At 39.9% G+C, this 23,053-nt stretch overlaps 1 protein-coding gene across 1 annotated transcript; it reads right to left on the bottom strand.

Moving 5' to 3' along the window:
- Positions 1 to 16,627: 16,627 nt before the first annotated feature.
- LOC121948501 (homeobox protein MSX-2-like) lies at positions 16,628 to 18,570 on the bottom strand. Its single transcript, XM_042493900.1, has 2 exons — positions 18,232 to 18,570; positions 16,628 to 17,070 (listed from the first exon to the last, which is right to left on the bottom strand). The coding sequence occupies exons 1-2, from the start codon at positions 18,515 to 18,517 to the stop codon at positions 16,628 to 16,630; spliced, it is 729 nt and encodes a 242-aa protein (XP_042349834.1). The 5' UTR covers positions 18,518 to 18,570.
- Positions 18,571 to 23,053: the final 4,483 nt, after the last annotated feature.

Here is a 23,053-nt window from a genome sequence, read left to right as displayed (position 1 = left end):
CTATCTTTGTAAACCGCAGAATAAATTTAAAAAGTATGTAAACATATTTCATCCGGCGCCTCAAAAATAGACACGAGATTGCCCTGCACATTTCTTGACCTTTAGTGTTCGTCCTTTGGGCGAAGCCCCTCAATTCCTCTTCCTAGTTTACTCCTGCTCTTCATTTCTCTTTCTTATCACACCCCTCTGCTCTCTTCCTTCCACCCTTGCTCTGTTTACTGTTTGTGCTGCGAGCCGCTGGCAGTGCCGTGGTGCCATTCGTCACTCCAACTGGCTCCAGTGGAGAGGACAGGCCCTCTTACCCTACCACTGGGAAAGGAGCAAGGGAACACGGGGGAAAGGGAGAATCACAGAGGGCTGTTCAGAAACAGAGGAATGAGAAAAAGAATTGCATGAAGTGCCATTGCAGAGGACAGAGAGAAAGAGAGGGCACAACAAACGGGGACTTTCACCACTTTTTCCACAAGTCAAAATAAACATCTGAATTCACAGATCCATAGTGGATAAAAGGAAAAAATTAATATAAACTGCAAATCTCTAAAACTCTACTGAGGGGTGATTCTCTGAAATAAATTAGTTCTTTTCATGAAGATCGTAGTGTTAACTCAATATTGAGTGCCTGTGATGAGATCATATGATTCACATCATTTTCATCCTCATCAAATCATTCAGTGACCCTTCATGTTCTTTTTGGATGCATCTGCATCCATTATGCTGCTTCATCTATTTAATCAGGTCTTTTCCTGTCAGTTGTCACCCATCTGTAAGTGGCAGGAAGTGAGAGTGAGTGAGAGCGAGAAGAATCATTGCGCAGAGAGGGACATCAGATGCACAAGGCTTCCTTATGAGAAGAATGATTGTTCAGAAAGTATCCTCCTTAAAGGGTAACTTAAGTATTTTTTCAACCTGAACCTTATTTTAATGGTTAATTTCTAAGTGACTAATGGGAATAACAGTTTTTGAAATTGGTCAGTCAAATATTGAGCAACTCTGCTGCAGCTGGCAGCAGCCAAACAGGCTGCAATGGGGCACTTGGGGCATTTGCACACAGTCAATTTACCTCCATTAATAATGCTTGTTTTTGTTACTGGCAGGCTCAAAATATTTAATATTTAAGTGTCTGAAACATTGTGGAAAGGATCCCTGCAGAGATTTTTTTTAACCACTTGGCCAATTATATATATAATATAGATGTGTTCAGGGCTGGATTCTCATCAAACGTGAAGTTTGATGAAGATTGGATCATGTACAACTGAGTTATAATCTACTTCCTGTTTGTGGCGAAACATCTAACTTTTGGGCCTCATAACTTCCACACCGTTAAAGCAAAGCTCAAATGGGTTCGTCCCCACCAGAAGACAGGATTTACAACTTTTTAAGTCAATCCAGCAAAAGCTGTAGGAGTAGTTGGATCTGTAAAATAGCAAAAAATGGTGACAAATTATTTTTAAAATGGGGGACCTCCTGTTGGGTTTAGAGTATGGCTGCCACTGACTTTTTTGTTTGTCTTGTGATGCTCCATACACCACCAAATTTTTATATGTCTACATGAAACTGACCAGAGGGGCTTCTTCGTTGAAGTCTGTTAGGTGGCGCTCTTGAGCCATTTTTTTGAGCCCATACAAGTAACCATTAAAATATCAAATTTTTCGCCAGTCCTGATGTCTGTGCAAAATTTAGTGACTTTTTAAGTATGTTAAGGCCCTCTAATGGGTCTCACTTGTTCAAAAAAAAAAAAAAGGAAGAATTCCTTCAGTTTTAATAGGGTCCTCACACCGTTGGTGCTCGGGCCCTAATAATTGATGCATTACCGTGTAAAGAGTCAGCATATTTTCACATCTAACATCTAGGGATCCTGTCCACAAATTTCATACACTTAGAATAACGATATGAGCCTGACACTGGCAAAAATGACCACTTTCAGTGAACGTAAATTGACTGGGCACAAATATCCCAAGCGGTTACATTGCAGCCTGTTTCACCGCTGCCAGCTCAATGTCTCTCAATATTGGACCAATCATCTTTTCAAGTCACTTACAAAAACATGGGGGGAAAAATTGTATTGTTTTTTTTGTTTTGTTTTGTCTTTTTAAATATTTGTGGGTTTTGGTTCTCGTCCCAAACCTCAGTGTACCAGTCTGGATGCCAAAATCGTCTGAGAATTTAATCCCTCATGAACTGATAGTTTCCGTACTGTGCCACGACGGGACCTCTACAGGAGACGAGCCAAAAATGGAGATGAGTTGACCTGAGTCTTTGCTTTGTCCCGATCAAATCCTCCAGAGAAATAAAGACAGATTTGATGTATTGCCTGCATAATTGCTCATATCACACTCTGGTCTATCACAGATTGTCAGTGCAGCAGAACAGAAAACATCACTGAAGCATGTTAAGTAAGTACTAAGCCATGTCAGTGAAAGCAAATCCAATTATACAATGAATAATAAGCCGGGCGAAAATTAGGCTGGCTGATGAATAGTGCGTTCAACAGGGGTGATGTCCACTCCAGCCACACTGCGCAGCTTAGCTGGAGAGAGGTGCTGTCTGGCAGAGAGGGCTCTGAGAGGAGATCATGCTATTAATGATGCCAATGTTAATGCTCACGCTGGTAGGATGCCCTATGGGTGAATTGTGATGATGTGAATGCTAATCAGCTCGCTTGTGGGGGAGAGCAGATGTGTCTTATCTCTTTAAGAGCACAACATCAGCAGCAGGAACTGACAGAGACAGAACAACAGAGTGATTACTGACAACTATGCAGGGAAGCTGGAGATAGTTGTCCCTTCCACCTGGGCCCAAGACAGGTGATGGCTGCTGTCCGTCTGGCCTGAGTGGGTTAGTAAAAAGCGCTGACCATGAGAGGATTGGAGCTGATGGCCCACCGTGTATGCCAATGAAGCCCAGGCACCAGCAGCAAATGTTGGCATTGTACATCTCTCCAAATCACAAATATATTACATTTGCACATTAAATACCACATTATATATGTTGATACATCAACTTTTGTGGATGATGTGTTAACTAGGCACATGTCTGCCAAGTTGCAGAGCACCGCTCAAGACCAAGATTACAAAAAAAACAAACAGTTGTAATATAGCGAGCCATTTCTGTGTTTCCAGCAATTTTTAAGTACAAAACGTCAGCGTTTTGTAGCGACCCATCTCTGTGTTTCCAGCAGAAATAAATGTAGTGTCAGGGTCTTGAAAGGTTTTCCTTTAGCGGAAGATTTCAACCACTTTGCATTGTAACTCTGTTCCAAGGGGCAAGGGGCACTCAGAAACGAGGGGTAAAAATAAGAAACGGGATTGGGCCTCAGTATGCTGCCAGCAGAAACCACACTCCCACAATGCATCACACAGAGGGAATTGGAGGAGCTAACTCAGGCCCAGGTTTTCTCTGCCTACAATAAATGACAAACAGGTGGTAAAAAAATTAATTATTTTGCAATGATACAATGAATCATGAATATATCTATCAGAGATAGAAAAATAAATGGATGGGGTGTTTAACCACCATCAAGAGTGATATCCAGCAACTCCTGGGTGAATATAAAAGCCAGGCATATTTTTTAAGTTCTGCTCTGTGCATCTGAAAAAGGAGATTAACAGAGCGGGAGGGCAGTTGAGAAGACCACTCGACGACATCCACTCAAGTGATGGCAAGGTGACAAGCTGCACAAACATCCCCAACAGAGAGAGAGAAAGAGCAGGAAGGAGGAGAGGGGAGGAAGATAAGGACGGCGGCAGAGAAAGACTGTTCAGGAAGAAACTGAGAGCTGAGTGTGACAAGGCACGCGATAAGAAAACAGCTTTAAAGCAGCTACGGTCTGCTCTCTCCTCGAAGGAACTAAATCTCAGAAAGACACTGAAAGCTGTGCTATTGTTCATTTAACTTGGCATTACTTATACCTCTAATAGGTGTTAAGAGGCCATGTTCAGCAGAACAACAACCCTACTGTATTCATGATCTTTGTAACACTGTGGTAAGTATAAGTAGTAAGTATGAGAGACAGAGGGGAGAGACCATGTTTAAGTGGAGGATCAGTCAAGCTAAAAATTGAAAATTGAAATAAAATAACAATAATTAGGGCTGTGGATCTATGGCTTCATGACTCACTGGTTCTAATTTGATTACAGAGCATCTTTTTACAATTTAGTTGGAATTTGTTAATTGATTCATTTTCTTTTGGCAAAAAAATACACATCAATCAAACTAAAACATAATTGCAATTTTTATCCTTTCAAAAGGTGAAAAAAAAGATTAGAAAAACTTAAATAGATAGAAAATGTACTTCTGGCATTTTTTACAAACTCCACACAGCGGTTTTACACAGTAGACTGTTTCTTAGAAGCCAAAATGCTGTTCATGGGTCCAGCGAAGCATCAACACAAAATCTCCAGGTAGCTTTCCTTCTCTGCAATGTGTGAAATTTTCAAATGTAGGTTTGTAGCCCCAAAAGGATCTTACTCAAAGTAACATCATTCTGTGTAACCTCTCTAAAGCAGAACTCATGGCAGCAGATGTTTTGATTGTGGCGGACTGCCACAAATACATGAATGTGTGGGAAACCCTGGGCTTATGAACTGCGCTGTTTTTTTGTGAATGAAGCCATGCTTTGGACCATTTTCATCCTCTCTGCCATGACACCTTATTGTCGAAGGCTTCCAACGGCATAGATGTATGAATTTGACGTCATATTTTTGCAATGCGCAACAGTCAAAAAATGCTCATCAGTAAAACTGATTACAGGCATACTATTCTGAGGGATCAGACCACTTTGAACTGGTTCTCATCTGGCACTGGCTCTCGATTCCCATCCCTATGAAGTGAGTACAGAGCTCCATTTCACACACAAAGTACATCAGCATGAGGTGCTTTAATATTTTAAACATGTGATTCAAAACTTCTCAGATAGACATATTGCTTATACTGATTCTTTGCTTCTCTTTTCCCAGATCAGTGCAGAGAAAACTGATATCTGATGCACTGAATGAATCATTTCTCCGATAAAGAACGAAGAAACACACTTGGCCAAAGAGGAGAGTCGCGACAGCACAACCTCACTCAGGATGGTGTTGTGACTGTGACTTGTGCTGTTTTTTGTTTTGTTTAGTTGAGGGGGGGTTGTTTGTTTGCTTTTTTTTTTTTTTTTTTTTAATTCCATAGGAGGGAAGCAGACGGCAGACACAATCTGGTCTATTTTAGGAAGGGACTCGTCAAACAGGAGCACAGCAGGAGCCTCTTTTACCCTCTGGAAAGTTCACATGGGACCACAAGAGCACAAGCAGATGCAAAAACATGCTCAGGCATGCATGCACACACACACACACACACACACACATGAGACACAGCTGGGAGACTGTGGGAACAAGCATTTTTTGGATGATTTTTTTTTTGACTGTGGCCAGAGAACCAAACCCCTGTTTCTACAACGTAATAGTTTAATTGAGCATCACACTCTAACCATGCGTAAAAATCCAGCTTTTTCCTTCACCTTCACTGATAGCATTGAGAGAGAAACTTAGACAAGAGAGTATGTCTGACAGCTTTTCTGTGGCCTCTACCTGATAGACTGTTCCTTTATTTGATTTTAATGAGAAGCTGTTGAATAACTAACAACAGAACAGGAGACGAGCCCGCCACTCACACAGCCATCTGTCCTCGCAGTTCACCAGATGACAAATGCTACTGTAACCCGTGTAACCTGCTGGGCTTACTGTGCATGTAACGATGTAAAATGACTCCCATAGGAAAAATTCTCTCCTCCCTGCTGCTTCTCCGCGCAGAGGTCAAAGGTCAGGGTCGGCTACAGAACAGCCTCCCTGCAGACGGTAGGGATTCAGTGTGCGTGTGTGTCAAGGACACCACAGGCGGGGTGAATGCTTGGGGGCTTGAACCCCCGTCTCTGTGCTCATCACACCGCACTGATGTCATATTCCCCCTGTGTTCCAGCACCGAGTATGATTTGAAGGACTTTCTAGGAAAGGTCATTCAAGAGCAGAGTCTGATTTTTAGTGGACAGATCTCTCTTACGATGTCTTCACTCATCAGAGTCTGAACGCAATTCATCCTATGATCAACACGCCAACCTCAACTAATCTGGAGAGGTCCATCAAGCTTCACCTGAGGTTCTATAGCTTCTGTTTGCCTTTTATACTATGCTTTCATCATTTCATTCAGGTGATTACTGTACATTATAAGAATTATCTTCTTTTTTTTTACCTTAGATTGAGCAGTTTATATCTACACATAGCGAGCAGCCATGTTGCATACATGTTTCTACAGTAGCCCAGAGGGGACAAACACACACTTGATCTAGATAGGGCCGTTTTCATTTTTACATCTGCAACCATAGTTAGCAGCCCCTACACCATGAGCCAAACAGCATCAGAAAAACAATTCAGTTGTTGTTGTTTTTATTTTTGTTTTGTTTTTTAGCAGTTTTAATCACCTGGTCCATTTGTTTTGGAGAAGAGACCATTGTAGATAATTAAGCTGGGGACAATGAATGTGTTTTGGTGATTCATGGAAATCCATCCCATAGTTGTTGAGATATTTAAGTTTGGACCAAAATGGTAGACCAACCACTAGACATCCAAACACTCAACATTCTTTTCTTATCATATCATATGTGCAACAATAACAGAGACACAGTGGTTGGCAATGAATTTCCTGAGCTACAGGCTCCCTCCAACAGTGCTCATAAAATAAAATGATCATAAATGATCATAAAATGAAAGTTTGTGTGGACATTCTTGCAAATGAATAAACTGAGTATAAAAGTAATCTAGTAAATGTACAAGTGTATATGGAATATAAAAAGTAATGGCATAAACAGTAATAAAGAGCACCTGGCACTGCCAACGAGGGGGGAGGTAAAACAAATACACATTCAACTGTGTGTTTAAACAAAGGATTTGTATTCAAAAGGTTTATCAACATTGGGTAGACAGAGTGCTGGACAGGAAGTGGAGATGGATGGTTTTTCTGAGGACTATGTTAATCTGCTTTAATTGTTCCATCTGGAAGTCTGCTCCCCTGCTTAGCCCACCTTCTGTTTATCAATAATTCAATATGTGACCAGACAGGGAGTCAAGCTGTCTTTGTTGGATTACATGTTTTACAAGAGCAGATATAATTACATCTATTAGATCCTTTAAATATGTGTAAACAATTGACAAAAATAAGCACAAACCTTTCAGTCCTCTCATGATGTTTTACCGAGGTCGAATTATGGACCATATGGGCCAAATTACTGGATTATCTGGATTCTGGGGTCTGTAAACTTCTAATAAAACAACTCTCTATCTAGCAGACTTATCTTAACTTCTTTTATCCACAAAAGAAAAAATAAAATATCTTCAATTAATAACGTAAGGAACAGTGTGTAGGATTTAGAGGCATCTAATGGTGAGGACTGCCGATTGTAACCAACTCTCACGTGACAACTGTGAACTTCTATTTCAATTTCCTTCAGGATTCATTGTTCAAGAGGGTTTTACATGGAGCTAAATTATCTGCAGAGGTCTCTTCCTCTTGAAAATAAACAGACCAGACTACTGACCGAAAACATGAATGGCCCTATCTAGAGCCAGTGTTTGGTTTGTCCATTCTGCGCTACTGTAGAAACAATATCTGGCTTTTTAAATGTAACGGGGAAAGGAAACAGTCGGCATTCAAACCTGCGTCAGATGACTCTGCTGTAGTCACAGATATTTATCACCTCTGGCTCCAAACAGCATTGATGGAAGCATCCTGGTCAAAGCGTTTATTTTAGCCTCTTAAATAGCGAGATGCAGTGACAGGCCACCATTAATTATCATCTGTCTCCAATTAAGCAGCGCTTAAACATCGATCCAAATGACTGCACCGAGTTTGAAAGATAAGCTGAATAAGTAAGAGATATATAAACAGAAGTAACCACCATAAAGTTTTCACAGACCTCCGTCTATGCTGCTGTCTACTGTTTGCAAACTTGCTGTTCCGTCTGTCCATGAAGTTGAACAGCACATCCAAAAAAAAAGAAAAAAAAGCACACACAAAAGGCACACTTGTCTGCTGCAGAGCCGTGTACACACTGGGAAAAGTAGCCTATTTTCAGGGGCCGATTTTGGTGGAAAAGGGGTATAAGTTAACAAAAACCAAACCAACCAATCTTTATTTCAGGTGATTAACTACTAAAGAAAACATACTTATTATATTTTTTTCCATTTCTGCCAATGTATCCACCTGAATACTACACATTGGACATTTTTATGACATGGATTTTGAAAAATACAGATACATATTTCAGATGCAAATCAGACGAAAAGAGACACCATCAGATTTCCTCAACATTTGCTCAAACAGAAATGGAAACACTGTGACAGCAAAGCTGAGACTCTGTAGAGAGTTACAACACAGCCTCTCCTTCTCATATTAACCATTCTCAGGTTTCAGTGCTTGGAGCATCTGTGGAAGCTAATCCCCATTGCATGTGTCTGTGTGAATCAGTCTTTCGGCGTAACTGGGTGAATATCTCATGTTGGCGAGTGTGTTGTGAAGTTACCAGAAAGTGTTGGAGGGCTCGATCTCCTTCAGTACAATAGAGGCCATAGGGGAGACTGATGACTCAGAGGATCTCAGGAGATGGAGCGGACGCACAGATTTGTGAATAGACACGGACAATGGTGACGGCTACAGATGGCGGGGCTCTGAAAAAGCTCGAACAGAGGGGATAAACGTCCCACAGGGCAATGTATGGATGTCACTGCAAGACTCTAATGACATTGGTGCATCCTATGTAGAGAAGTGACCTCAAAACATAAAAAAGACCTGATTTTAAAAGTACTTTGTAGGCTTAGACTGAAACATAGCTGATGAAAAGAGGACAAAATGTGCTTTAAACAGTAACTAACATGTAACTTCATGCTGTTCTTTAGTCTCAGAGGTACACAGTGATGTTGAGCCCAGATGTGTTTATCTCAGGCCTTCAAAAGAACATCAGGGATCCAGACAATCACGTCAGCGCGCAGACAATACCAGACTGCTGCTGCTTTGTAGGGGGGAAAACAGTTTTCCTACAATAACACCCTGGGAAATACAAACAAATCCACAAGGGCAGAGAGTTAGAGAAAAGAGACAAAAAAAACACACAGGGTGAGAGAGGTGAAGTAGTGGAGTATTTTATGCCTTAAACATTAGAACTAATGAAAAAAAGTAATAACCTGGGCTGAATTGTTCTCATATCTTTGAGGATTTCATCCCCTTGTTGCCACCGATGCCCCAGATCTTCATGACAAAAACGGCCATGACCCCAGAGAAAGCTTTCTGTCTTGCAACCTCAAAGCCAAAGCTTTTTAGGTGTGTCTTTATGTTTATATGGGTCATGCCGTTCGGCCGACCTGACTGATGGAAACGTCTCTTGAAAGAACTAAACAAAAGACAGAAACTGCTAGAGGTGGGATTACTCTGAGGACAAGGTCTGCCTCTGTGTGTGTGTGTGTGTGTGTGTGTGTGTGTGTGTGTGTGCTTCAGTTGAGATCAACTTCTCCCACTAAGAAATCTGTCAGCTTGTTACTGAATCTAGCCTGTCACCACAGTTCATGCAGGCTCCTTTGCCATTATAATCAGCACACTAGTCTCTGTCTCTGTGTGTGTGTGTGTGTGTGTGTGTGTGTGTGTGTGTGTGTGTGTGTGTGCTTCAGTTGAGATCAACTTCTCCCACTAAGAAATCTGTCAGCTTGTTACTGAATCTAGCCTGTCACCACAGTTCATGCAGGCTCCTTTGCCATTATAATCAGCACACTAATTTACTTCACAGCAGAGTCATGAAAGTTGACTGGATGCCTAATTATATTATGATTGTTAATAGCCCCTCCTGCCTGTGATGCAACATGAAATTTAAGAAATCATAATGAAATTGAGACAGAAAAGCAAAGGGGTTTAAATGTGCTCAGAGACGCAGAAATCCACAGTTCAAGGTGAAGGACACAGCAGGGACTGTTTCGGGGAAACACACCTGCTCCGCAGCTTTGAAGACGAGATGAAAGCATGTCCTCTAATCACAGCACTTCAACACAACACAAATGTCAGCGCTTTGCTCCTCCAGCCTGTGTGGAAGTAAAAAATAAAAATGCTCTCACTCTCCCCCACCCCTCTTTTATTTGTCATATCTTACATTACTGCCACCCTTGTGGGAAGCGATCCCCTATTTTGTGTGTTTTTCTGCTGTGCGATGAAGCGCGTACTATAGCTCAGTTTTGCTCCTGCGTGCAGTTAGATGGTGAAATGTTCCTCCGAATTTCAGTTTGGCCTAACAGGCTGGGACAGGAGAGGAAAGGGGGCAGCGAGAAACCCCAAACTGGCTTTTCTTTTCCTTTTAACACTGTGGCTACGACTGCTTTGTGTAGCATTAAACACATTTTTAACAGATTAAATGGATTCATAAATTGTGCAGCCGTATTTAATGAAATGCAAGTGTGCTTGAAGTAATTAGACAGCTATATATGTGTGAATATCTGCATTTATCACAATAAGAGGAGGAGGAGAGAGGGGAGGAGGTTGAACAGAGGCCTGGTTGAAAGCATTTAACATAACAATTTGAGTGCAAAGAGTAAAAACAAGCTCTCCAAGATTGCCAGCATTGCAGGGAAAGTGATTGACAAGTCACAGAAAAGACTCAGCAATACATTTGACAGTGCTGTTTGCAGGAAGGCCAGAGATATAAATGCAGATGTCTCACATCCAACACTCAGAGTTTGAGCTGCTCCCGTCTGGCCGTCAATTTACAGTCGCAAAAACTTGTTTTGTAAGATGTGCTCTCTTTTATTATTTATTTACATTTATGTAATTCATTGCTCCTATCTGCTTGTTTGCACTATTGTATCTTGTATATTGCACATTTGTGCGTTTTTAATGTCGTATTGTTTTATGTGTTTGTATGTATCTTTGCGGTGTCTGAGCGAAGCCAAAGACACTGCGGTGGACAATAAAGTCTCCTTATCTCTGTCTGTTTCCCTGCACTTAGTCTCCATCAGATTCAATCCCCATTCTCAATCTTAGCAGCGCTGAAGCAGTACTGCTTTGTAATTATGCATGTATAAGGACCCAAATGCTTCTGTCCCCACAACAATGAACTCTACAGATATTCCTTATCCCCATTCACATGACGTTTACCATCAGCACAGTGGAGCCACGCATACAAGTTTCATCTTTTATTCACTAACTCATGACAAATTAAATAGCCTTTATCTAATAGCCTGTATGCTTCAAATTACATAACATGTTAATCTCTCTCTAAGATGGTTTGTTGATTCCTGAAGTGTTCTTCTTTTAAAAGCCAAGAATAAATCTATTAACATGAGAGTGGCCAGGACTGTATGGCCTGTGAGCAGCAACAGATGGGAAGCTGCGACACCTAGTGGATTAAAGACAGAACTGCAAGACCTCGAAGTAATGGGCAAGCTGATTGCTGGAATAAAAATTAGCTGCCAGTAAATGAATAGAAAATCGAACATCTTAATCAAATTGAACATGTCAGTGACAAATAAGTTGCGGTGAAAATAAATGCAAAACCAGATCTTTGAAGAACAGTTTGACATTTGCTGAGGTCAGTCTCATGGCAATTATATCTCAGCAAACATTGTCAGGATGGTGCCGCCAAAAATTGCAACATGGTTATGAAGCGGACAGCCACATGAAGACTTTATTTCCACATCCAATAATGGTCCAATTGGCCAATCTCTTAATAACCAGGAAACACTGGTCATATTATTGCTATGAAAACAGCAAATGCAAGTCTTTTTTTTTCTATATACATTTGATTGACAAGTTATTTGGTTGCTTTTAGACAAACATACTGTGATGTCCATTTCACGCACAAAGACTAGTACAGGGTTCCCACAGCTTAAAGCGGGTTAGATTTAAGACTTTTTTAGACTGGCCCTCTGAATGAAATTTAAGATCAATTTTACAATAACCAAAACTGAAGGGGTTTAGGGTTAGGGGCAATGTTGCCCTAATATTTATTATAACATAAATATATTTAAAAAATATTAATAATAATTAAAAAAAACAAGATGTTACCAATTATTTTGAAATTTTGCGATGCAACGTCAAAAAAATGATTCATAAAATCATTGTTTCCATGTCTTAGCAATTTAAGACATTTTGATACCAGATAAGACCTTATTTTTAGATAACTGAATTAAACGCCTCTTAAGACTTTTTAAGGATCCCCACCCAGGAACCCTGTAGTATTACACGACACCCAATTTTTAAACATAAAAAACAAGTTTATGCTATTCATGTATATTTAGATCTAAATTATAATCCTGCCTCATTGTTTTAAGTCTGTTTATAAGATCCAAAAGTCCTTCACCAAGCTGTCCTTGATTCCACAGGATTTTGCATGCACAACTAAGCGCCAGAGAGTCAGGTGACCTGGTATGAAGAGTAAAAAAAAAAAAAAAAGAAAATGCAAAAATGTGTTCAGCCAAAGTTACAGTCATTTTAGTACAAAGTTTCCTTTTAAGTTAACTCAAAAACATGGGTAGAAGGCGATGAGGAACAAAAGAAGCAATAAGCAAAAACTTAGTAAAAAGCACAAGAAAATTACCTGAAAATAATAAAAATAAATAAATGAATAAATAAAGGAAATTACCTTGGAGAGGGGGTTAGAAATATAATAATTCCATAACATAATGTTGAATATGTAATGATGATAATTGTCTATAAATATAGTATTTCCATAGCTTCTTTTTTCCCTGGACATGTTTTGCTTAACATTTTAAAAAACATTTGTAGCTTTACTAATTTCTTGCAAATTGTGGAACATTTCTTACCAAGTTACGCATTGCCTTTTTTTCCAATGTTTTTGAAAGAAATTACACTAATTTGCACAGGGTTCAAAGGTTTAAATACTTGTGAAAGGCGCCTGAAAGCAGCGCAAGAAAAGTGATGTCGCTCCAGGTTTCATAGAGTTGATGGAGCGAGAAAACACTGGCAAACACGAAAAGGGAATTAAAGGACTGTAACTTTAGAGGACACAAACTTGATATGTTAAAATTAATACTTCATATTAACATCAGCTGAACTTTAGAAAGCATTTTTGCACAGAATGAGGATTGTGGATTTTGTCTCTCATCTGCTGCATTTGAGTATTGTATTAAGACAGACTTGAAAAACTGTAAAACTATCCCTCAAGCCTCTATGTGCTCCTCTGAACCCTTTCCTCTCTTGAACCCCCACTGACTATTCTGCCTGTGAAACCTAGCCTCGCTCAGTCAGTATATTAAAAAACTTCTCAGAGCATATTTCTATAAAAATAGTGCCTTTCTTCATGAATCCTGCACGTCTATTTTATGTCTTTTTATATTTGTTTTTACTTTTATCAAACCTCTCTTTGTCTTTATCAAAGGTCTGCAGCTCCACTTTGGACTGTGATCATTTCCTCCTCTAAGGTTTCACACTGAAAGCATCTAAAACTGGAGGCTGGGGTTATTGGGCAATCGCAGCCATTAAAGACCTCGCTATCAGCTTAATGCCGAGTTTAATTTCAAAATGGAGGGGAGCAAATGGACTGTGAAATATGTGCTAATGGTAACAAGCTTTCCCCAAGTTTACATAAAGGGAGAGAAAGAAAGTGAAAGACCATTTAATGGCAGCCTTTGCTGTTATCACAGAGTCTACACATACAATTTCACAGAGCTTTGGAGTCTGAATTCAGGGACAAGGACAATTAAACCAGCGACTGCACAGGGACAGCCCAGTGTAATGCTCCGCTACAAAGCTCCCATGGAGAGTTCATTTAAAGTATACAGCTTAAAAATACAGCTCCACCTCTGTGGTGTCCGAAAGTATAACGGGAAAACACGTGTGTGCAATTAACACAACGTGAGATGTGCTATTTGCAGAGAACATTCATTTTGCAGACATAATTTGACATCTTTAGGGGAAATTTGGTTGGATAAATATTCATTAAAGAGTGCAACACCTCCTAACTTGGGCCACCCGGTTGAACATCCACCCATGCAATACATACAGCTGAGGCGCAGACAGCAATACAGTATAAATGCAAACTAGAGTAGGAGGCAGAAAGAATGGCCAGTCTGCACAGTAAGAAACAGAGCAGTTTACAGGCCCACCTGTCTGTCCTGGAGATCATTTTCCAGGACTTTACCAGGAAATGCTTAAAAATGATCTAGTTGGTATGACAGACAGGGACACCGTGCTCCTCTCTGGGGAAGTCTGATTCATAAATGTGCAGGCTCTAAATTATTAATGAAATCATCTCTTATTTGCAAGGAAAATATGAGAAATGAATCATAGAATAATAATAATATAAGAATGAAAACTACCAGAGTTACCATCAAGCAGTGACAAACACTTACATTTGAAGAATAATGTTAATTCAATTAGTCAGAGTTTAAGCCACTAAAGTTGTAATGTCATCCAACCTGCATGTGCTGCCACGTGACGTGACTCGAGCGTGTGTTCACAGCGTTTTTCACAACATAACCAAGAGCAGCCCGTTAAAAAAATCTCATCCATAATGGTAATATGATCGTGAACATTACTTAGCTTTTTTTAGATGGCAATGTTATCCATTTTGGGGAGCTTTGATTGATAACCTACAGTAGTCAGGGTCCTCGCACATTGCCATGGACAAATTTTCAAAACTTTTCCATGACTTTTCAACAGCCCACATTAACAAATTTATTTTTCTTGTCCCCCTTGCCCTTGTGTTTTTCAAAAATCTCAGATTCCAGCTCTTTTCCAACATAATTTCAATTAGCACACATACATGAAGGGATTAGAGAGACCGCATGCAGGGAGAAAATAAAGAAATTTACATGATGGTAAAAAAAAAAAAAAAACGTCATACGTCTACACATATCAGAGCTACATTAGGTTGTGAGCTACAGAAAATATATTTGCCGTCATGTTACATTACACAGAAGATTATCATTGGGAGATTACTGTGACAATTTTATTACACGAAACAAAATTTCATGACTTTATCAAAACTTTCTGTGATTTTGCTATGACTTTTCAGGCCTGGAAAATGTAATTTCTGAAATTCAGAGACTTTTCATAATTTTCCATGATGTGGGAACCCTGAGTAGTAGTAGTAGTAGTAGTAGTAGTAGTAGTAGTAGCGAAAAGGATAATGCTTAAATTACTTTCCAGGATATTTGACTCTTTCTCTCATTTTCCACGTCTGTTTTGCAGGTTTTCAAGGATGTGTGGCAACTAAACCATTTACAATCAAGACTGATGAAGCCAGTATACTGCCCAGGTCTGTCTCACAAAATACATTTTGACATGTCACTGGAAGAAAAAATAAAATGAGTAAATAATAAAATTAATGTCACACTGCCGCATCTTACTGAGATACTTGAATGGAAAGAAATCGCTGTGCCTGTTATTTACTCTCACTGTATTTCTATTTTTACATTTCTGTTTTTACTTGTGCTTGTACTTTTTTTCTACTTGCCATAATTCTCTATGCTGGCACCAGAGCGACTGTAACAAACCATAATTTCCTCCCTGGGATCAATGAAGTATTTCTGATTCTGACTCTATTCGTAACACTAGTGCCTTTTCCACTATGAAAAATCAAAATGTCCACTGCAAAAACCATATGATCAGAGGGTGGGAATTGACAGTTGATGTTGGAAGTAGCTGCGCTTCCGAAGGTGATCCATAACACTAAATGTCACTAAGAAATCAATCTGGTGGAGCGCACAGTGCTGAGAGAGAAGGGAAAGCCTTTAAACATCAGTCCCTACTCTGTGTACACAGCAGATCTCAGGCATGTCTGCTCACCACAGAGATCCGCTTATGAGGCGTCCTGGTATCATTAGTGTGGCGATTTCTGACTCCTTTGAGCATTTGTGGAAAAATATAACTCACAAGAACCAGAAGCTTTGTGTTAGATGTGGAGTACACATGAGGACGGCCACCAGACTGGACTACAGAGCTGAAACACTCGTTACTGGTCATGTATCACTAGACACTTAGCAGAGTAAGCTTACATGACAAAAAATTAACGAGAGAGGAAAACAGAGGGTTAACTAAAAGTTTTAATGTCAAACATATAAAGTAGTAGCTTTAAAAAATATAGATATAACAAGTTAAAATGGATGAAATTAGGACTATCAAAAATCAATGTCGCTGGGAATTCTTTCGCTTTTAAGCAAGCCTGCACATCACCAGGCCAAAATGTCGTTCTCCAGTTGCCCCTTTTTACTTTAAGAGTGTAATAAACTATATCCCAGCATATGCGAGCTCAAAATATTATTCCCAATCCTGAAATCATCCAGGAAATACAAGAAGAGTACATTAAAGAAAAAATAAAAAGGCTACAATATATGCATTCTGGTATTCAGGACAATAATCTGATACGCGTTGCCTAAAGGATATTCCATTCATTATCAGCGACCCCTGCTGAATCAACAAACAGCAGAGGACCTTCAAGCTGCTTCATCCTTTTAAAGGACATTTATAAATCCTCCTCCAGCAGTGAAGCTCCACTTCAGGTCCTCAGTCAAGTGTTGTATAAGTTGCATGACTTTATGATACACTCTTGCATTGTTCTTTAACGCACATCCACGTCTCTGTGTCTGTATGATGCTGCTTCCTCTCAGGAGAGGTGGAACAGGCTGTGGCCGACCTGTGAGGCGCACATGGCTAGATGTGCAGCGGGGAGAATGCGGCCGTATGAGCAGCTCAGTCCATAGAGTGCCGTAGATCCGGCCTGCAGATCAACACTGAGGGGGAACCCTAAAGACGGGAAGCCTGGGTGGTATACAGCTTTGGGCCCAATGCCAGCTGCTATTTTGAGTTTCTCCACCTCGGCCTCCTGAAGTCTCTTGGCTTTAGCTCGCCGGTTTTGGAACCAGATCTTGACCTGGGTCTCAGAGAGCGACAGAGAGGAGGAGAACTCTGCCCGCTCAGCGATGGACAGGTACTGCTTCTGACGAAACTTTCTCTCCAGGGCCAGGAGCTGCGTGGTGGTAAAGGGAGTGCGAGGCTTGCGGTTGCTTTTGTGCTTCCTCAGAGAGCACACTGCTGGACTGAGCTGCCCTGGGGGACATGGGACAGATGTGAGGCTGAAGTTTGGCAGCATTAGTTATGCTATACAGGAGTACACCTTCAGGAGGCAAACCAGTCAAATGTTTGGGGCCACTCAAAAAGATATGGGAAAAGGGGTCAGTGATAGCTAATCATTTGGGGGTATTTTGCAATGACACCTATAACCCCAACTAAATCTCCCATAAAGGCACTATACAGTTAACAGCAACTGCACCAAAAACGTGTGGGACCCCATCTAGATAAAATGAAACAGCTGGATTGCATTAACAGCCTCAGAGTCTGGGACCGCCACTGATACTATGTTCATGTGGTTAATATCCAAATATTTGAATAAGGGCTGAAATATTTACTTCATTGTTCAATTTGTCAATTGATAGCAAATTACAACAATTTTGCTAAGGGATTACCTTATGAGGGAAAAGTGCAAAACCTGACTGGTTTTCTGCTTCTCAAATAATTTTCCATTTCATGTCACTGTAAAGTGATTATTGTTGGACAGTTTATTATCACCTCACCTCATTAACCTCTGGAGAATTGTGTTGGCCATTTCTCACATTTTTCTCCATTTTTCTAGACTAAATGATTAATCCAGTCATTAAAAATTAAGGATCTGATTAAAAACAAAGAACATTTTTTTTTAAATTATCATCAGATGCAGCCATAAAGGGTCAGAAAGGGTGAGAGAAAACATTTAAAATAGCATTTAATACGTGCATTTAGTTAAATGCTGATTTGCTGTTTTATAAATTGTTTTTTGTTGTGCACACTATTATTTTTACCTTATATTTGATTTGGGGTATTTTTTTTACTGCAACTACTACTTTTTTTACTGCAACTTATTATCATTGTTATTTATTTATTTTTTTTTACGTCATAAATTATTTTCTTTTCCAGTTTCATCTGCTAAGGCCAATGTTAATATGGACCGGGTTGCCACCTGTTGCGGAGAGTAAATTGTTGATATTCATCTGTATATTTATTACATTTATGCCTATCTCTCCTTGAATATATCATTTATGAATTTTTTAAATGCAAAACATGTTCAACTGGATCCTGACTTTGTCTCTTTGTTTTTAAATCACCCAAACGATTATGGAATCCATTACTTAATAGTAAATTCATATCAATGAATCATTTTTCCGGATCACTTACGGGGGGGTGTTGACATCTTAATTGGGCTGGATATCCAGGACGCACAGTCTCGATCTGATGGCTCTGGTTTGATAGATACTAATTGTTGGGAAAACACATCTGGCCTGTGTCCCTGTTGATCATTTCCATCTTTACTGTCCGTCATATTCAGCGATCTCTTGTCCGATATAAGCGCCTCCACGCTGAAGGGCAAACAGGACACCTGTGCCGTGCGCTTTTTCGGCCGCGGTGGTTGCACATCCTCCTCCGTGGAAACCTCGTCTCTCCAGTCTCCAGGGGAAGCCATGCTCTCTCTCCAGGGCCGGGATCGATGTCTAATTCCAGTCCAGAAAACGCATAACTTTTTTTTTCTTTGAGCACAAACATGCAGCGTCCACACGATGAGAAACTCGGATAAAGTTTGCACAAAGTTGTGCTGGAAAAACTTTAGGAGGTTCTCTGGAATTTCAGTGATGCGTCCTGATCAGGGTTAGGGAAGACTTGTGATTGGACGGTGTGTTTGGGGCGCTCAGGACGGGATCCCTGTGATGCCACACCCCCAACCAGACAGCAGATCAGCTGCACATCAGTCTTATTTAGCGGCATTTATGTAGGGGGAGGATTGTTTCTTAAGAACAGTTAACCAGGTTTTAATCATTAATGCCGACAGTAACAGAGCGTGTTTTATTTACTTTGAAGACAAGTACAGAAAATTAGACAGGGAATTAAAGATGATTTTACTTTTAAAAAATCTAGGAAACAGATTGTCTTAAAAAAACGTAGGTAAACAGAACTATTAGATATAATTATTTATTTGAAATAATTATTTATTTATTTGAACCTAATTGCTAAGTTTATCTAAAATATATTTACATAATTCTGTGAAGTTGTTGCAACTTATGAAAGACAAGTGAAATTAAATCAGTCTTTCAAAGTTTTAGCAACTTCAGTAAACCAAGTTCACTGTGCTACATGTATCATTATTCAGCCAGTTGCATACATGTCAGTTATGATAGTATGTTATTAAAAATGTTAGCAAAATCCTTGGGGCGGCAGTAGCTAAGCCCATATGGACTTGGCTTGGAAACCGGAGGGTTGCCAGTACAAATCCAAGTCAAGACTGACAAGGACTTGAGTGTGGACTGTGAGTGTGAGACTGGTAGCTGGAGAGGTGCCAGCTCACCTCCTGGGCACTGAAAAGGTGCTCTGCACGGGGCACTAAACCCCTGACTGCTCGGGGCATCTGTCCAAGGGAAGCCCCCTCACTCTCTCCATTTAATGCATGTAGAGGTCCTGTTTGTGCATGTGATTATTAAAGTATATTAAAAAGATCTCCTAATAATCAGATTATTAACTTCATCACTGGCAAAATCATATTTGTCATGATTAAGTTATGTCAGACTTTATTTATTAAAGTTGCTAACACTTAGAAAGACAATAAGTGCAAACATTTTAGCGTTTCACATTGTTTAGTAAACTAAACAATTACATATAAAATAAACATAAATTAAGATAAATATAGTTAAATTTACTTTCTTTTTTTAGGCAATCAGTTTCCAAGATTATTATTATTATTATTATTATTATTATTATTATTCCAAGATCAACCTGTCCGATTTTACAGTGTAGGATGTTTCTTTGAAACATTGTATTTTAGAAAAACCCTACAAATACAAGTAAATCAATCCCCTGTCTACTCCATCCTGCAATTAGGCTGGTGGATTGGTCTGGCTGTGTCTCCGATTAACAGTATTATTATTATTATTATTATTATTCCAAGATCAACCTGTCCGATTTTACAGTGTAGGATGTTTCTTTGAAACATTGTATTTTAGAAAAACCCTACAAATACAAGTAAATCAATCCCCTGTCTACTCCATCCTGCAATTAGGCTGGTGGATTGGTCTGGCTGTGTCTCCGAGCAACAGCAGCACCAGGATGAAAAGCATCAGTGTGACATCCAAAGAGCTGCATTTCTACTTAACAAAAGCTGACAGAGCTCCTGATTCAAGCCCCGACTTGCAGGACCTGACGCACCAATTGTGGGAGTAATCACAATAGTAATCAATAAGAATCATGGTGCTTTTAAACGTCAAATATCACTGTCGAGAAACCACACACTTAAATGTGAGTCAGTTGGGAGATGGATTATGGTTTTGGGCAGGCTTTAAAATGACTGTCATTACATTGTTATTATTAACACCTTGTAATTAGGTCGGTGGAATCCGGTTCTTTTAAGCAGGATTTAACGGTAATGATGGAAAATTGCTACCTTCCTGAGGTGTGTGGCGCCCGCTGCGATTATTCCCAGTCTCTGCTCTGTCGGAGGAGACAGAGGCGTCTCGTGCCTGTTTGAAGCTCATACCTGTAGGGCTCCAGAGTATTAGGAAACATCATGAGAAGTAGCTCCAGCCTTCCTAAACTTGGCCTCTAACCGCTCACTGATGGGATAAAACAATGCAGTGTTCTCAAAAATAGCCAAAAAGGGGGTTTGTATGTTCAAACTGACATTAACAGCGGAAGGTTTAATGTAATTCTGAGTGAGACTTAGTGTTTATTAAGCCAAGGAAACACATGCACAGCAGCTGATGCAGTATTAATATGCTTTGCTGCATGCTGTGTCCTTTAGTCTGCTCGTCTGTCTCCCTGTCTACCACATGAGTCTATCTTATATACAGATGCCCACATGTGTAAAGGCCACCTGTGTGAGCTGTCCACAGCTCTGTGATCAGCCCTCACTCTGTAATCAGCAGGATTACAGTGGCATCAGGGGCTCGACTCCCCAGCGCCTCAACATCATTTCTCTCCATGTGACGCAAAGTGCTCTCACAGCGTGAGCTCACACTACTGTAAACACATGCAAATCAATTAAGGGGCCTATCTGTCATTTCAGTGTGCTTCCTATTAGGAATAAAAAACATGTTAATCATGTACAGTACAAAACTGACTTCTTATTCTAGAAAACGGAAATATTGTATTTTACCACTCAACAATGTAGGATAGGGGTAAATACAACAGGAAAAACTAAAATATTGCTTTGCTTAAATCAATGAGTATAATTCAAACTCAGTCTCGTCAAGTAATAACACTTAATTAAAGTGGGAAGTACCCTTCTGTAAGTACATATGTAAACAGTGTGTGGATCTATGCAGAAGGATGTCTGTATCACTGCAGAGAAAGAAGCATCTACTGCCACTGAGCTAGCTAAAGTTACAGCTCAGCCAAGGAGAGCGCTATTAATGTTAACGTCTCTTGCTTTCACCAGCATGAGTCCCTTGTCCATGAGTAGATGCACACTTCCTTCTACAATGTGATAAGTTTGGTGGGTTTAGTTTGGGAGAAAGAATATAGTTCCTGCATGAAAGTGCCCACAGCAAAGTCTTTCGGATTATCGTGAGTAACTGGGTCATGATTTCTGGAAAGAGACATTGCTGTTGAAGTTTTCGAAGAAAAAAAAAAGTTTTTTGTATTCTGAGCACCACAAGTTCAGCCTCATCTAGCTCCATTATTTCTGAGAGACAGGAAACGTCTCAACAGCTGATATCTCCAACACTCAGCGACACACACCAAAACATTTTATAGTACTATAGGTGAGAGAAAAAATATGTAGTGTTTATTTGGGAGTGAACTATACCTTTAATAAGATAATCTAAACTATTTGCAGAATCCCCAGAAGTACACTAATTTTTTAAATAATTTGAGGGTGATCTAGCAGAGCATAAAATGCCCCCTTTAATCTGTTTCCTCAAGTAAACAGGCCCAAATAGCTTGCTGCTGTTCACTGGTCACTGAGAGTCTTTTCTATCTCCCATTATGGGAAGAGACACACAGGGGAAGTCACAGATAGAGCTGGTGCATCCTGACAATTCAAGCAAAGGTTACAGAGTCAATGTCTCAGTATGAGGCGGAGCAGCAGCAGACCAGAGAGTAAACGTCCTAAGCTCACATTGATCACGCCAAACACTAATTAGCACTGCTCTCTCTTCTGCCCTGCTTCCCCTGCATTAGTTCTGCTAACACACACACACACACACACACACACACACACACACACACGACTCAAATCTCTACAGTGTGCAACTGTACAATCTTTGTTAATATCAATTCAACACAAGTGATTTTAAGGACCAACACTCACTTTAGAGGCAAAATTAGGAGAAAAAAAAATCTTATTCAGATATGTTTGTGATTAATATCACCTTTACAGCAGCAATTTTAAACTGGTGGGCTGGTGTCCCCACTGATAAGCGTCAGTGTGCCATCTAGTGGGCTATGGAGATACTGCCAAATGGTTAGATCAAAAATTAAAAAAAAACTTGGTCGAGTCCATACATAGGTTTCGTCCTTTGCAGGTCTGATTCTAACCAGCAGCTATATGCTGCGTGTTATCCAACCATCTTACTGCCTCCTTTTCCTGTCCGTCATCAGCTGTGCTATATTAAAGGCAAAAAAAGCCCTAAAGAATAATCTTTAAAAAAGGTTTCAGTCATTTACAAAGCTTTTAAAGCATGATATCAATGACCACTTATTATTTATTTTCCCCCATAATCATCATGACACATCACCAGGTAGCGAAAAACATGTTTTGCCACTGATAGCTTGCTAATCCTGCTTCAGATGTAGTGACACAACATGGATCTGTATTTATAAGCCTGTGGCGATGAAATATGACCCTGAATACATGAAATTTGGATTCCTGATTTACATTGGTTATTACAGCTGACAATGGCATAACAAAAAATTAAAGCTCAGTTTATTTTTTTCTCCATTTATTTTGTCCTCTGTTTTTTTTTAATAATTTATTCGGAAAGGTGACCTTAGCAATTTTCTTTTAGCAATCAAA

The sequence above is a fragment of the Plectropomus leopardus genome, chromosome 9, assembly GCF_008729295.1.
Source record: "Plectropomus leopardus isolate mb chromosome 9, YSFRI_Pleo_2.0, whole genome shotgun sequence".
Taxonomy (NCBI): domain Eukaryota; kingdom Metazoa; phylum Chordata; class Actinopteri; order Perciformes; family Serranidae; genus Plectropomus; species Plectropomus leopardus.
This window is presented reverse-complemented; position numbering and strand designations above follow the sequence as displayed.